General features: G+C 41.9%; 1 protein-coding gene across 1 annotated transcript in view; it reads right to left on the bottom strand.

The window, feature by feature from the left end:
• Positions 1 to 17,237, bottom strand: part of LOC123747618 (receptor-type tyrosine-protein phosphatase F-like) — a 160,679-nt gene that overhangs the window by 24,020 nt on the left and 119,422 nt on the right. Inside the window, exons 35-41 of the mRNA XM_069328944.1 lie at positions 15,929 to 15,995; positions 14,422 to 14,636; positions 13,309 to 13,511; positions 11,799 to 12,000; positions 10,742 to 10,856; positions 8,205 to 8,337; positions 3,533 to 3,582 (exon numbers count right to left, since the gene is read on the bottom strand). Coding sequence (XP_069185045.1) covers positions 3,533 to 3,582; positions 8,205 to 8,337; positions 10,742 to 10,856; positions 11,799 to 12,000; positions 13,309 to 13,511; positions 14,422 to 14,636; positions 15,929 to 15,995 — 985 coding nt within the window. The remainder of the gene's footprint in view (positions 1 to 3,532; positions 3,583 to 8,204; positions 8,338 to 10,741; positions 10,857 to 11,798; positions 12,001 to 13,308; positions 13,512 to 14,421; positions 14,637 to 15,928; positions 15,996 to 17,237) is intronic.

Raw genomic sequence — 17,237 nt, forward strand, 5'->3', positions numbered from 1 at the left:
AAAGCTAACCAGTAAGGGATCTCACTGGCCTGATCTGCTGATAAGTGTTGGCGCCGCAGATAGACGCCCAGGTTCGGACACCAAGCAAGCAGCACCTGAAACTAAGCTGGACCGGCTACCACGAAGCCAGAAAAACCCTCCCCTAATAGGATTCTAAGCGAGTCAGGACCTGGAGCAACAGCTGGAACGGGGGAATGTGTTATAGGAACCCCAACCTCGACCAGTCGTGCTGAAGAGCATCCACCATTCCACGGTGCCAAGCACAATGGGAAACGCTGAGACTTCAAACGGAGAGCGAGGCCAGAATGTCCAGAGAAAATAACCATGACATGCAAGGGTAGTACTTACGGAGCAGCAAGTGAAGTGTGCCCTAGGTGTATGCAGATCCAAGTATATGAACACCAGGCCACCACACCACACACACAGCTGGTACAGCCACATAGGGCAAAATCCAGAACAGGAGCTTGAGGCCAAGGGAAGGTGACTGAATGAACGCTAGCACATCAGGACGAGAAGTGAGATAGTGGGCGGTGTTAACCCCTCCCCCTCCCTCATATCGAGGGGAAGGAGGTATGGCGGGATACGCTAACCAACGGGAGTACTATTTGCGGACAGGGTTGCTAGTTTCTTTTATTTTAGCAAAAGTTTCTTTGCTCTTCCTGGCTGTAGGTAGCAATTTTACCGGCTAGTTGTTTGTTTTGGTTCACCTATCATTCTGGGTGCCCATCGCACCCCAGTCGATGGTGAAATATAACATACAGTACTTTAAATGTAAAGCTCTCATATGCCATTGCTCCCTGCACTTCTCTGAGGGAACCAGGTTCTGGCTTATGATTCCCAGTGGGCATAAGATCTCCTGTAACTGATGACCCCAAGCTTATATAGCACATATCAGTTTGGATAGCTTCGGGGAAACTACGGGGCTCTCCCAGAAATCGTATATAATATATACTTGAGTGCCTAGGCCTATAGTTAACACACACAAAAGGTGACTCTAGCTGACTAGCAGACGGAATAGAAACAAACAGGGATCATATATGGTTGCTATAATTCATATAATTAATAAACTACAATGATATAATAAAAATTCTATCATTAACTCCTAAACTATAAATAAGCAAATAAGAATTTATTTTCAATTAAAGTATTACTTTAGAAAGGCGTTCCAACACTATAATGATGCTGTACGTGAGAGGGGAAGATATTTCCCTCACATATGTAAGAGTGACATCATAACGGTCCCACAACTATGCATACATGGAAAAAAAAGTCATTACTAACACCAGCAAACGACACTGTGAACTTGGTTGGCTTGGTGCTGGACTTAAGGTAAAAAGGTTAAGGACAGCTTATAGCAGTGTCCTTATGGACACTGGACAATGTTCACTGTCCTTATAAGATATTATAAAATCCTTAATCAGAATAAAAGTAATAAAGAAAAGGAAGATTAATATAAGTTATGAGATATTTTAATGAGCATTTAGAGACTAAAGAGTCTTAACTACCATTCTGTCTAAGGAAATTATGCTGAACAGTAGAACGAACGGAGTGACCATAGTTGACTGTAGAAAAAATGTCGATAAGAGAATGGGGTAATTGCAGGTGTGAAGATCGCATCGTGTCATGGATACATCACATTAACGTGATGAGAAAATCAGTAGGAGAGTTGAGGAGGAATCGAACCTATGTGCTGGGTACTCCCAGGCGCACTCTAGACCACAACATCGTAAAAGCATTACAACCTGGGATTTAACTGAATTCTCTAGGACTCCTGAGGCTTCCACTGAAGCCTAATCAGGGTTTCATTCATCTATGTCATCATGCACTCTGACTTGTCGTCTACCTCCTACACTTCTCTTCAGTAACCCAAAGAAATCTATATAAATGAAAATGGAAATGTTCGTTTGTGCATGACCACTAATCTCCGAAAGTTCTTCACCGATTGCTTTGAAATTTTCACATAACGTCTGTGATGGTAAAAAACATTCTTTTTCTTCGTTTCGTTTTGAAAAACATTCGTTTTTCATGTGAGGGGAAATCTTCAAAACCTCTTTACCGCTTGCTTTGAAATTTTGACGCAACGTTGCAATCGAATAGGCGGGTCTTTTTATATACCTACTATATAGATGCCACCTCTCTGACAGGCAAAAACATGCATTTTTGAAAAACAGCGCCATCTGTTGCACATAATAGCAACATGCACGCTATACTAAATATGTCACGAATTCCATTTCAATGTTTCCGATTGCATTGATAAATTTTATTTTTATACATTTTGATTTATTTTATTTTTATATTGAATTATTTTGTGTGACATTGTGTTGGAATTGAGCTGTGTTGTTTACCATATCGTTCATTTCGTAAGTATAGGTATAGATGCCACACCTGTGACAGGTAAAACTATACTTTTCTTGAAAAACAACGCCATCTGTTGCATGTAAGAGCAACATACATGCTATACTAAATATGTTACAATTCCATTTCAATATTTCTAATTGCATTGATAAATTGAATTTTCACAGTTTTGGATTTATTTTAATTTTTATTTACTTATTTTGTGCAAAATGGGATGGAATTGAGCTGTGTTGTTTACCATACCGTTCATTTCGTGAGTATAGTTTTTTATTATTTTTTCATATTTTCCTTTCATTTTTTAAATGTTTTTCTTATATTTCAGTGATAGGAACATCAGAACACTTGATGTTCCCAATTTTCTGATGGGAACATCAGACCATTTGGGAAGGCATCGGACGAGGGAATGGGGATGAGGTGGGGACGGAAGTGAGAGATAGTGGGGAGGACGAGGGGACAAGGGAGGGGGTAATGGTGGGAAGGACGAGGGGACGGGGGAGTTTGGGATGGTGCGGACGAGGGTATGGAGGAATGAAGAATGGTAGGGAGGACAAAGCGACAAGGGAGTGGGGCATGGTGGGAGATAATGGTGGGGAGGACGAGGGGACGGTGGAGTGGGGAATGGGTGGGAGGCCGAGGAGACGGGTGAAGGGAGAATGGTGGGGAGGACTGGGGGACAGGGAAGGTTGCTGTGGCTCACAGCAGGCGCTACAGCAATGCGTGGCCGGGTACTGCTAGTCACATTAATAAATCAGATTGTAGCACTCTGGGATGTAGAGCCAGAGCACATGGGGAAACTGAAACCCTAGAGGGCTCAGTTGAATCCCATGTTGCAATGCTTTTACCATGTTGTGGTGTAGTGGTCTAGAGCGTGCCCGGGAGTACCCAGCGCATAGGTTCGAATCCTCCTTATGTCTCCTACTGATTTTCTCAATGTTTTGGACTCAAGTACACTAACTGGTTGGTCAGTAAGCAATCGTGGTAGTCTCAAATCAGCCTCACAACACCTACACCAAACCAACCACCTACTTTATGTTAAGTGTGCAAGCCTGAGACTTGCTCGACACGCTTCACTGCACCAGGAGCTTCATCAACAAGAGGATAACTAACATCACACAGCAACATGTTTTTTCTCGCAAATATAGAGATTTATTTACTATAAGTTAATACCTTTTCTTACCTTTACAATACTTGGCTCCAGACTTCCTATTTAGCATTTTGTGGCGTATGCTGTGGAAGTAACGAGAAGCTATATTTATTAAAAAAATATTATAATCTCACACTGCTGAATTTCAGCCATTTAAATGTATATTTTTGGTTGAAACACCATACAGATAATGGTAATGATGGATTAACATACAGTAAATATCCTAACATTACAAAATTCAGTATACAGATACAGAATATACAGCACAGAACCTGAGGCGAAACAGAAAGTGTATTGTTAATTTTCAAAAAATATCATAAATCACGTAAAATCTCAAGTATAGTAATTCCATCAGCATTGCATATAGGAATATAATATGGTTCAGAAGTCAACTATTTGCAGCTCTTTAAATATCCGTAAATGATGCCCGTTGGTCCCGTCACTGGGCGGAGGACCCGTTATACATCTAGTATACCTGGAGTATACCAGGTATACCAATATACCTTTTCTACTTGGTGACCATTGCTGGTATACTCATAATTGAGGCAGTGTCTAGGATGTAATTGTTCTAGAAGAGATTACCGGGCCATTTGAATCATGCGCCCACCTCCATGCTAATGATTAGTTCATTCTGCAGCAACACCTGAAGTAACATATGTAGAAACACCTGCAGTAACACAGTAGCAATACCTGTATTAACACATGTATTAACACCTGAAGTAACACCCAAAGTATCATACGTGGTAACATCTGCAGCAACACATTACCAACACCTGTGGTAACACATGTAGCAGTACTTGAGATAGCCAATAAAGTAACACCTGTACATCACCGTAGACCAGCATTAAGCTCCATTAACTTGGGATATGTGACTGGACGCCTCATCACCACTCTACATATAACAAACAACCTCAGGACCACAACAAAAGACACTTAACATGTTATACCAGCTGGTACACCAAAGCCTCGGTGAACATCTTAGTGGAACCAGACACACATGTCACCTGATTACTTAATATAACACTAAGCCTCTATCAACCACAGTTCCCTAATAACTAAACAACTCACTAATAAAACTGTAAACACCCCAAAAGCTTTCACAAGTCATACTCGAGTCTATCAACAAAAAACTTGTGGATGAGAAGAAATAGACAGGAGAGCGTTACTCAGCAAAATTAATCAGTATACCTCCAAAGGATACCTGATCAACCATGCTGTGATTAACACGTCAGGGTGCGAAAAGCCGCGTCCAACAGCCTGATTCACCAGACCATTAACCAGGACGCCTGGTCAGAGACTGGGCCGCTAGGAACTTGACCCTCGCTATCAAAGCAAGGTAACCGCAAGGTAAATACAAGACGAGCCGAATATACCTACTATTTGAGTCAATTTACCATACCTATGGCAAGATGACAAGCCGCCGTCTCCTTGTCCCCGTCGAGGCCAGAAGAGATGGCGGCCTTAGGTAAACAAAGCTACAGGGCAGAATCCTGGCCAATAAGATCCTACTAGCAACATCCACAGCAAATGTCTCTCTGCGGGGAAATTTGGCTCTGGATTAATGATAATAAAATTCTTATATTATTCTAATATGCTCGAAGGACAACTCTTTAAAAAGAGAATAAATTGGAAAACCAGTGACTTATGGATCTCTTTGATTAAATGCAATTAAATTCTAATGAACATAATAAATCTATTAATGTATAATAAATGAACTGTAATATACTGTAAACTGTAGAGCCAAATCCCTCCACACACTTTTGGGGGTTATTCTATAAGGTTAGTTTACAATTATCCTTTCCCTAATCTTTGTCTGGTATAACTGGAAAAACCCTTTAGGATTTGTCTTCGCTTGCCCTGCTATGCGAACTTCATAGTTTCTTTTTTGCTTGCCTTATCTCTTTTTTTTAGTATTTCTAACCAGTTGTACGAATTCCTGTTCTAAACTGACTTCCCCATTCTTAATCCTTTTGTACCACGCTCTCTTTTTACCTATAAGGTTCTTCAGATCCTTTGTTATCCACTTTGGATCATTAGTATTCGATCTATTCAATTTATATGGTATACTACGTTCCTGGGCTTTGCTTAGAATATTTTTAATAGGTTATATTTTGAATCCACATCGAAAACTCCTTTTACGTCACCTATCGCTGGGTTCACGTCTAGCTCCAAGACCGGCCCACAGCCCATACCCAAGACTTTCCAATCTATTTGACCCAGCAAACTTTGTAGGCTATTGAAATCAGCTTTTCGAAAATCAGGCACTTTAACAGAATTTTCTTTTACAGATCTATTCCATTCTATGCTAAATCTGATTTCTTTATGATCACTTTTCCCTAGCTCACTCCCTATTTCGATGTCCTTAATTTGTGTTTCCCTGTTAGTTAACACTAAATCTAAAATATTATTTTCCCGCGTTGGTTCCTTAATGTGTTGCGTTAGAAAGCAATCGTCAATTAATTCTAGAAAATCTTCTGCTTCATTATTCCCCTGTTTTGTCCAACCAGATTATTCCACTAAAATTAAAGTCACCCATGACATAAATACTGTTAGATCTAGATGCTCTAGATATTTCATCCCATAGATGCTTTGCTTCCATTCTGTCTAAATTTGGTGGCCTATATATAACTCCTATTATAATAATATTTGCTTTTTCGTTTAATTCTATCCAAATAGTTTGTGTGTTTGGCTCAGTTTTGATTCCCTCTTTGAGACTACATTTCAAATTGTCCCAACATATATGGCTACTCCCTCTCCTCGTCTAATATATCTATCTGTGTGAAATACTTTAAATCCATTTATTTGATATTCAGCTAATAGTTCTCTATTTTCTACATTCATCCACGTTTCGGTAAGTGCAATAATATTTATTTTTTTCTGTGCAGACAGGAGCATTTAATTCGTTTATTCTATTTCTTAGACTTCTACTGTTAGTGTAATATACCCTAATTGAATTGTTATTTTGAGGCCCTTCTCTTTCCCAGATCATTTTGCCAATTCCTTTCTCCCACAAACACATACTTTTATTACCTCCTTCCTCCAAATCAATTCCCATACCACTATTACTAACAGTTTAAACCCAAACAAACGCTTCTAACCACTGGTTCCAACGAGTTCGCAACAACAACAACCCCAGCCCTCGATAGATGCACCCCATCGCGAGCATACATTTCATTTCTTCCATGGAAGTGTTCCCAGTTGTCTATGAAAGATATTGCATTTGATTTGCAATATCTTTCCAGCCGGCAATTGACACCAATTACAATTTGTAACAAGCGGAAAATAGAGACAGTTTCGGTTTGTGTTTCCAGGGAGTATGATAATTGCGAAAAGACTGGTGATGGATACAGCAGAACTTCTAGATGAAATACTTTTGAGCTCATCATGGTTCAGTTGGCAATGATTGTGTCTGGGAAGTCCAGGGATGCAAGTTCGATCCCATTGCATGGCCTCAATATCGTATCATATGTTTACAAACTCTGTAATCATCTCATCAATGCTGTAACTTGCTAAGCTAAATGAATTTTGGGGATCAGTTCCTGAGCCCGTTACATGCCTCTCTAACCTTTTCTTCACCTCCACTTAGAGCTCGTGGAAACAAGTTATAAGTGGTTACGTACACCCTACATAATACATATATAAGTATATGGTACAGATACCACACACAAAACGCAGTTAAATCATAACATAGAACGAAAAAGCAATGTAAAGGATTTGGGTGTACTCATGTCGGAAGACCTTACTTTTAAAGAACACAATAAAGTAGCCGTCACAACTGCAAGAAAAATGAAAGGTTGGATAACAAGAACTTTTCAAACTAGAGATGCTATACCAATGATGACACTCTTCAAGACGCTAGTGCTCTCTAGAGTGGAATATTGTTGCACAATGACAGCCCCTTTCAAAGCTGGAGAAATTGCTCATTTCGAGAGCGTGCAGAGATCCTTTACTGCTAGAATCTACTTGGTAAAACATCTAAGCTATTGGGACCAACTGAAATGCCTAAATCTGTATTCTCTTGAGTGTAGGCGGGAGGGATACATAACAATTTACACGTGGAAAATAGTAGAGGGGCTGATCACAAACCTGCACACAGAAATAACACCACATGAGACCAGGAGGCATGGCAGGATGTGCAGAATACCCCTGTTCAAAAGTAGAGGTGCAATAGGTACTCTGAGAGAGAACTATCAACACCAGAGGCCCGAGGCCTGTTCATCACGCTTCCACTACACATAAGGGGCATAACTGGCCGACCCCTTACAGTGTTCAAGAGAGAACTTGACAAGCACCTTCAAAGGACACCTGATCAACCAGGCTGTGATTCATATGTCTGGCTGCGAGCAGCCGCGTCCAACAGCCTGGTCGACCAGTCCAGCAACCAGGAGGCCTGGTCAAGGACGGGGACGCTAAGCCCAAAAAACACCTCAAAGTATGATATACTTCAGACTTCAGGCCATTTATCTCACAATCTTCCTTGATACATTATACTGCCTTTTCCTAATCATTGTGTGTTTACGGGACTTGATAATGGTCCAGGACGGACCGACAAGTTGTCACTTCATTTATTGTCAGATGAGTGACTGGCTGTCTGATGGACTGGTTGTCTGATCAACTGTAAACCTTAGCTACTATATGCATTTCTTGCTAATAAAAGTTTCTAGTTATTATAACAAATTTACTGGAGAATAAAGGGTTAACTTACAAAATTATGATGATTGTGATGATGAGGATTAGGAGGAGAAGACCAAAGACGGAGGAAACTATGGAAAGAACGAAGCAATCCCACTCAGGCACTACTAGCTCCTCCAACTTCATCTCTGCATACGCACTCCTTTCTGCAAATTTATTAATAATTTTAGAATTGATTGTTGACATCTTCGGTAGATGATGTTGTCATGTTGGTGAACAGTGGAAGCCTTTATTCTCCACCCTTAGGTGTGCCAAGTAGTTAGTTCCCTGTTATCTTGAGATGATTTCGGGGCTTAGCGCCCCCGCGGCCTGGTCCTCGACCATGCCTCCTTTTTGTTAGCCCCCCCCCCTCCCAGGAAGCAGCCCGTAGCAGCTGTCTAACTCCCAGGTACCTATTTACTGCTAGGTAAACAGAGGTATCAGGGTGAAAAACATTTTGCCCATTTGCCTCCGCCTCCACCGGGGATCGAACCCGGAACCTCAGCACTTCGAATCCGAAGCGCTGTCCACTCAGCTGTCAGGCGCCCTCCCTGTAATAACATAAGTTTAGTTATAGGATGAGAGCTACGCTCGTGGTATCCCGTCTTCCCAGTACTCTTTGTCTTTGAAAACTACTGACGGTTTTGTCCTACACCACTCTCACTTAACTTGTTCCAACCGTCTATCAAAAGTGAACTTTCTAATTTTTTCCGTAACTTTGTTTCCTTAGCTTGAGTCTGTGATCTCTTGTTCTTGTAGTTACAGAATTCATCTTTGTCAACTTTGCATGTAGTGATCATATAGCCTCTTCTAGCTTCTAGCTTTTACACCTCTGGTCTCTCTTCGTAGATCTTGTTTTTTTCAGTTCTGGAAGCCATTTTGTAGCATGCCTTTGCACCTTTTCTAGTTTATTGATGTTCTTAATATGATATAGGCATCATACAACTGCTGCATATTCAAATTTTGGTTTCAACAAAAGTCGTGAATAATTTCTTTAATATTTCACCCTCCATGTATTTAAACCCGATTGTGAAGCTGTAAAGCGTAGCATTTGCTCCTCGCCCAATGTTCTTCAGACTGACTCTGGTGACAGTCTACTATTCAGAACCTCCCAGAGATCTCTTTCTTAGTCAGAGTTCTTTAATGCCTTTGTACATAATTTGTGGGTTGTGTGTGGGCTATTTTATCCTATTCCATATTCCATAACATGGCATTTATTCACTTTGAATTCCATTTGACAAATGTTGCTTCATACATTATTGTGTAGAGGTCATCTTGATGGGCATGAAAATCGTCTAAGTCTCTTATCCTTAGTAGCTTAGCATCATCAGCGAACATATTCATATCGTTCTGTATTCTTTCTGGAAGGTCGTTTATATAGACGATGAACATTACTGGTGCAAGAACTGAACTTCTGGTACTCCACTAGCAACAGTTCATCAGTCTGATACATTGCCTCTGATTACCGCCCTCATCTATGTCAGCCAAATTTTCATCCATATCAGCAGTCTGCCTGTCACCCCTCCAACACGTTCTGGTTCCCAGAACAACCTCTTGTCTAGGACTCTGTCAAAAGCCTTCTTGTAGGACCAGATGAACAGTCAACTCACTCATCTCTTTTTATTAAATCTCTGTGGCTCTATCATAAAAACTAAGCAGATTTATTGCACAGGATCTTCCTGTTCGAAAGCTATACTGTCTGTCTGTTATTTTATCACTTCTCTCCAGGTATTCTACCCATTTAGTTTTAACTATTTTTTCCAAGTGTTTTTACTACGACGCTCGCCAACGACACAGTGTATAATTTAGAGGGCATTCACTGCTACCATTTTTGTAAATTGGAACAATGTTTGCCTTCTTCCATATATCTGCTGAGATTCCTGTAGATTCTCTCAGAATGGAAGGTGAAAGCCCATCTGCTTTGTTTCTTCCTTGCTCCTTCAGTAATGTTTCCACTTCGTTTCGAGAGACTTCTATGTTCTCTATGGTGTTCTCTGAAATTGGCAGTGTCTGGTTCTTTGATAACTTTATTTTTCGCAAACACACTTTGGAACTATTCATTTAGTGTTTCACACATTTCCTGGCTGCTCAATTTCGTTCTTATTTATATCTCTCATTAAGATGTTGTAATATGAAGTCACATCTGGGTGTGATATCGTTATCTTGAGACGATTTCGGGGCTTAGTGTTCCCACGGCCCAGTCCTCAACCAGGCCTCCTTTTTGTTACACACCCCCAGGAAGCAGCCCCTAGCAGATGTCTCAATAAATAGGTACCTGTCAACTCCCAGGTACCTATTTACTGCTAGGTGAACAGGAGCATCAGGGTTAAAGAAACATTTTGCCCATTTGTCTCCGCCTCCACTGGGGATCGAACCCGGAACCTCAGGACTACGAATCCGAAGCGCTGTCCGCCCAGCTGTCAGGCGCCCCAGAATTAAAGCCTGGAGATGCGAGGTAGAGATGCAGATTTATCGTTGAGATAAAAGTTCTCATAAGTTCAACTCTATGCTTTAATTATAATATTTATCTTCATAAATTATCAGCATTAATAATTTCAGCAATATAATTACCTTCGAGCTGCACCCTAGCAACAACAGCCATCATATAAGGTTGAGCGGGTTTCAGCGGGCAGTTGGGGTAAGGGCCGCCGCTTGTCATCTCACCAACCATAAATTCTTCCGCAGCCTGTCAACAGAAAAGTTTATGTAACTTGCATATTAAATAAATGCTCTACTTTTCCCACAAACTTTATTCTGGACTAATAGGAAAAGTGCTACTATGGAAACAGGTATATGTTTACATAGTTACGTCAGTGCTGCCAACCCTTCCCACATGACGACGTCAGGGTGGACCTCCAGGGAACAACATTATTATTTATTTATCAAATTCCAACACATACGTACACACAAGGGACAAGCAGTAGTAACACACAGAAGCAAACAGGAATTATAACAAGTGCAAATTATGGGTACGTGAAATGAGTAACAAAATATACAACAGAACCCAAGTGAAGTCCACAGTCAACTCACACAAGAACTCAGTAACGCAATATAACTCCATACAAAACACAACATGAAATAAGAAATAAACATCTGAGAAATAAAGAGCCCAGCAACACTTGTACATTAATGAAGCAAGGTATTACATATTGGTTACTGGTACTGATGCTACTGCGGCTGCCACAGTCGTGATTACTACTGTGGTAGGCGTTACTACCACACAACGCTTTACCAATATATATTACCACTCAACTTGCAAGCTATTACTAAATGTCTAAAAACTTATTTTTTATATTGTTCATGACAGGCAGAATTGTAACAATTTATATAAGTTGAAACGAATAAAGCTAGTGATTGTGACAATTGTGGTTGACAAAATGTGCACTACGGTATAATCAACGACAAGATCCAGCTGTCCTGATAGCGTCGCATTTGACGTATACTCTACCTAGGGCCAAAAATTGTCGTACTAGAAAAAAAGTAGCGGCTCACGAAATTGACATACTGGTAGGTTAGGATAAAGGGACTTTAGTACGACAGTTTCTTGACGTTGGTAAACCTTAAGCTAATAAGATTACATTGTAGTACTTGTGATGACTGGTGACGAGAGAGACAAACATCAACATACCTGTGTTAACACAGCAGCTATGTACGTCCGGTTAGTGTCCTCACAGTGGCGGTCGCCTGCCTGCCGCCTCACCCGCTCCTCACCTGAAGCCGACCTCCTCTGGCTTATACCCTCTGCAACAAGCTTTATATACGTGGCAGTAAAGTTCTCGGCCACATCTTGTGCGTCCTCGGAGAGCCGAGACACCAAAATTGCCACAGATCTGCAAAACATGTAAGGATACTTTGTACTCATGCCAGGGACATCACAGTGAGCTACTGACTATGGTTCATAACGACGAACAAAAGGGGTGAATCTGAGGGAGTGGAGAGAGGTGGGGCCAGATTTCGTGCCATATGTTACAAACCCAAGTTCACCGTTGAAGCACGGAGCAGTGACGTCAACGCCATCTGCGAGTCCGCTCCCAAAACCCCCACGAAATGGACGACACCTCTAGTAGTGGCAGGAATATGCCAGCTAGACAGACTAGATTCTTGTCCTAGTCGGCTCGTGAGTTAGCTGGTGCTGACCTCTGGTGAGGTGACGCTTAGAAAAGCAGCGCCATCTATTGAGCGACAGGGTGTACGTCTATGTCAGCCAGTAAGTGATGTTTCCTAGTGGAACCCATGTAGTGTCCCAGTACTGATGACGTGTCTGCTTTCAGAGTCAACCTAGGACTGCTGTGATGTACGATGAGTCAGTCTACCCAAGGCAGCCAAAGTCTCTTCACCAGTCTGCTTTGTAGAAGCAGTAAGCCGCCACCGGACGAGCACTGCTGAGTGTTCAATTGTCGGCCTGAGGAGTGGCAGTGACGGGATTCGCCGTACCCGGGGCTGGCTGTTTTTTTTTTTTTTGGAAGAGAGAACCCACTGCGGTGTCGATCGAAGAGAGTAACCAGCGAGTTACACAAGGCTCCTGCCTAGGGCTCGCAACCCTAGTATTCGTCGTGGAGTGGCCTAACAGCGAGGCTGATTGATACCTGCCAGCTACAGGCTGGACTGTGGTTGTGGGCCTTCACGACGGGGCACCCAGTGGGATTGTGATTTGGCTGGCTTGTGGCCAGGGTAGATTCATCGTGGTTTCCTGGTACCTGCAGAGGGTTGTGCCACGGAATAGGAAATCAGGCAAGACTACACGGAGTGAGCATCGCCAAGTGTTCAGTGTCTTCAGAGGGAGACAGATATATATTGTGTAGTAATATTTCCCATTTGTGACTTTTAATTTATATATGGTGGTGGGAAAAGAATTATATATATATATATAGAAAGCGATATACTTGTGTATTTAATGTACCTCCCCTGTTTATTTTACTTGCATTACGGAGCTCACCCCTTGAAAGCCTCTACTAACTTGGGGCCGGATACCCAAAAAGTAATACCATGAGAAAAGAACCCGGTTGCGTCCCATTAGGGCCGAAACACCATACCAGAAAGTGGTTCTGATCCTGTCATGTCAGGGGGCTTGACTACCTTATCAGAGTGCCACCGTCACCTTCTGTGACAATGGTGGGCAGGACTACAGTAAGACTAACCTGTCACCGTCACCTTCCATTGTAAGGGTGGGTAGAGCAAGAGTAACGGTGGTGTTGGTCTTGGTCTTCACACGAAACTTGCCGCTCAGCTTGGGAGGAATGGGCAGAGTGGCTACAGTTTTGACAAAGGGCTTGCCACATCCTGCAGCATTACAGAAGAAAGCCTCAGCTTCGTACCGTCTTCCTGGCTTCAACTCTGGCATCTGAAGTGACATTACATAAACATTAACAACGTTTAATGAATCGACATCTAAATAAATTATTAATTTTAAGATTGACATAGATGTGAAGTGCTAGTTTGTCAGTGCATCTTGAAAAGACACTAATTACCTCATCTTCCTTAACTTAAATGCTATATGGCTTTATAATCGGATTTAGAAGTTAATAAAATATGCCAACGCAACTAAAGCTTAATTTACTCTCTGACCTACATTCAACACACTGTATAGGCCTATGCCATTCTTCGGAGATACAAGATTCTTTTCATCAACAAGAACAGCTTCGTTAATGTTATTTATAAGTGCATTTTAAGTATTGATGATGGATGGGTCACGACACAAGCTAAGATGACTTTATTTAACCAGTGTACTGGTGCTGGGTGACCAGTGTACTGGTGCTGGGTGTGGGTGACCAGTGTGCTGGGTGTGGGTGACCAGTGTACTGGTGCTGGGTGTGGGTGACCAGTGTACTGGTGCTGGGTGTGGGTGACCAGTGTACTGGTGCTGGGTGTGGGTGACCAGTGTACTGGTGCTGGGTGTGGGTGACCAGTGTACTGGTGCTGGGTGTGGGTGACCAGTGTACTGGTGCTGGGTGTGGGTGACCAGTGTACTGGTGCTGGGTGTGGGTGACCAGTGTACTGGTGCTGGGTGACCAGTGTACTGGTGCTGGGTGTGGGTGACCAGTGTACTGGTGCTGGGTGTGGGTGACCAGTGTACTGGTGCTGGGTGTGGGTGACCAGTGTACTGGTGCTGGGTGTGGGTGACCAGTGTACTGGTGCTGGGCGTGGGTGACCAGTGTACTGGTGCTGGGTGTGGGTGACCAGTGTACTGGGGATAATCAAGTTTGAAGCGTTGTACCGAAATGTTTCATCACACAAGTGATGGCTGTGTTTACCTGGCAGGTAAGACGTTCAGCAGGTATTGTCTTCGCATCTCTGGAGCAAGTAGGGTCAGGAGCATCCTTGGTGCAGTTGTGTATAACGATGGTCTTGTTCTTCAGCTGTATGGTGAAATTGTGTAATCTCCCGCCACACACATCCGGTTGCCAGAGTTGCAAGTCTAAACTGTTATCATGAGGAACCACATCAAGTTGCTGTGGGGGCCCCGGCTCTGGAGGAAATCACTTGGTTATAACAATGAAGTAGAATTTAGGGGAAATAAAGGCAAAGTGAGCATGATCTTTATATTTATAATTTTGGAAGAAATACAAATTATATCTTAGTGTGAACAAATTATTGTTACCATAGTGAATATTATCTTAAACAATACACATTAGCATATAATCTTAAACTAAACACTTGAATTAAGCTTAATATCAGTTTTGGATTAAATATGAAGGCTACCAAAGTAATAGGTCATAATAACAGTGACAACTGCGTAAGATAATATAGATAATATAATCAATTTATATATAATATAGATAGATATTGGCAGGTAATATACCTGGCAATATCAATACTTGAGAGGAGGGAGAAACATGTTGGCCATAGCCCACACAATATTGTTATGGTAATGGTAGCTACCAAGGCTGCAAATGTGTACAGTATGAGTGCACTTTGGACTCCCCTTCACAACGGTTTACTACTCTCTTACCCCCCAAACTTTCTCACGCTATATTGGTTTTGGTTTGTGTTCCCTTGAACTTACAGATTAGTTCTTATAATAGGATAAGTTATTTGTATTTGGTTCTCTTCCTAAGAGAACCAATTACAAAAACGTTGTCTTTAACCATTATTATTATAAAGTAATTTTTACCTAAATTAGTTGTTTTTTACCTAAATTAGTTGTATAGTGTATTAGTAAAATGCCATTTCTTTTAAACTATAATATATAATTGCGAAAATTTTTGTTATCATAATTCTGATGATGCCCGTTACATAAAGGTAGAGTATTAAAGAATTCCTAGATACAAGACTATCCGTCCTCCTACACTTGTTATACGAGTATAGATATTATAAATATTGTAGTAACTGAGTAACTACTACAGGTGTGTCCTCTCAGGTGTGTAGCTGAGAGGAGCACCAGTCTTGGTGGTGAGCTCTGGCAGCCTAATACTAATGACAGTACTGCTGGTGATTGTGTAGTCAAGTGTGCATGTTGCAGCCCCTGGACAACTGTTCACTCCAGAAGTGTTTTGTGTTGAGACATGTTGGCGCCTGGGTAAGACATGTGGGCGTGTGGGGTAAGACATGTGGACGTGTGGGTAAGACATGTGGGCGTGTGGGTAAGACATGTGGGTGTGTGGGTAAGACATGTGGGCGTGTGGGTAAGACATGTGGGCGTGTGGGGTAAGACATGTGGGCGTGTGGGTAAGACATGTGGGCGTGTGGGTAAGACATGTGGGCGTGTGGGTAAGACATGTGGGTGTGTGGGTAAGAGAGAAAAACAGTACTTGTACTTACTTGTTTCCACGGTTACGATCCATATCTCCTGTCTCGGGCCTCTCCCAGCACTGTTGACGGCCGACACCTGATGCATTAAACAATGATGAAGAAAGAGTAGCAATCACCTTAAGTTTATGCACATTTGCCATAATTCGCTGAATATCTGAGAACTATTTGTCAGTCGTGACCGACCAAGGTAAAGACCTGCACCATATATAAAGAAAACTTCACAACACCATCTCCTAAAAATATTGAGTATATTACAATAAACTAAACAAAATTACATTAAAACAGGTAAAAGCTTAACATTATAAAAATGACAAAATTACAACAGCCATCATGATCATAGAACATTACTGATGCTTCTAATATGCCAATGTTAAGGGAGGGGGAATTCTGTATGGATTATCTAGACCTCCGTTAGCCAAAGACGAGGTTTCGCGCAAGATTACCCATCCAGTTACTGGCTAGACCCAACAGTGGTTAACCTGAGGGATACGAGCGGTGGCTGGGTTTGAGTGGGTATTGCGGAAAGGGACTGAGGTATTGGTGGTAATTAGGTGTGTGTTTGGATTAAGTGGATGTCTTGGTGCGGGTTAGTGTTATGATGAGTATAGGCTTATAGTGGGGTGGTGTGGCTATGTGGTGGTTGACATAGGGTGGGTCTGTTCCCTTTTTTGAATAGTGAGACTACGTTTGTCTTACCCATTTCCTGTCTCGAGTGTTTTATACAAAGTTTAGATAGCGGGTAACAAAGTACATCAGCAGCCTCTTGTAACACGGGTTAGGGTCCTCTCTCTTTACTTCCTTCTTTCTACTCCCTCTACCCGTATTCTTACTTTTATTTCTAAACCAAGGGACTCCAAAACTTTTACCAAAGCCAACTCCACGCCACGTGGTCCTAAGACGATTGACCGACTTAGGATTCTACACCCAGTATGACGTGACCTAAGCTCTGAACAAAACCCTAGAGTCACCTCTGCTGCCACCACCAGACCAGTAATACAAGAGCAATGATCGAGGTCTGGATCGATCACGCTAATTAATCAACCTAGGGGCTTGATCCCCACTATAAACGATGACCTTGAGTGTGGAATAAATTACACGGTAATGATAATTCCGATTCGATGTTAGAATCGGCGCCCAATGCAACTCCGCCTCGTGTGGACCACGTGACCAGGACAAGTATACACATAAAACACATGGAAACAATAAAATGCAAATTAATAACAAATTTAATTTATTACAAGAAAACTAAAACAAAATCTAAATGTGTTCACTCCCTATCACTTTAACACTCCCTACTTGACCTGAATGGCAAATGAGA

Source organism: Procambarus clarkii, chromosome 22 (genome assembly GCF_040958095.1).
Source record: "Procambarus clarkii isolate CNS0578487 chromosome 22, FALCON_Pclarkii_2.0, whole genome shotgun sequence".
Taxonomy (NCBI): Eukaryota; Metazoa; Arthropoda; class Malacostraca; order Decapoda; family Cambaridae; genus Procambarus; species Procambarus clarkii.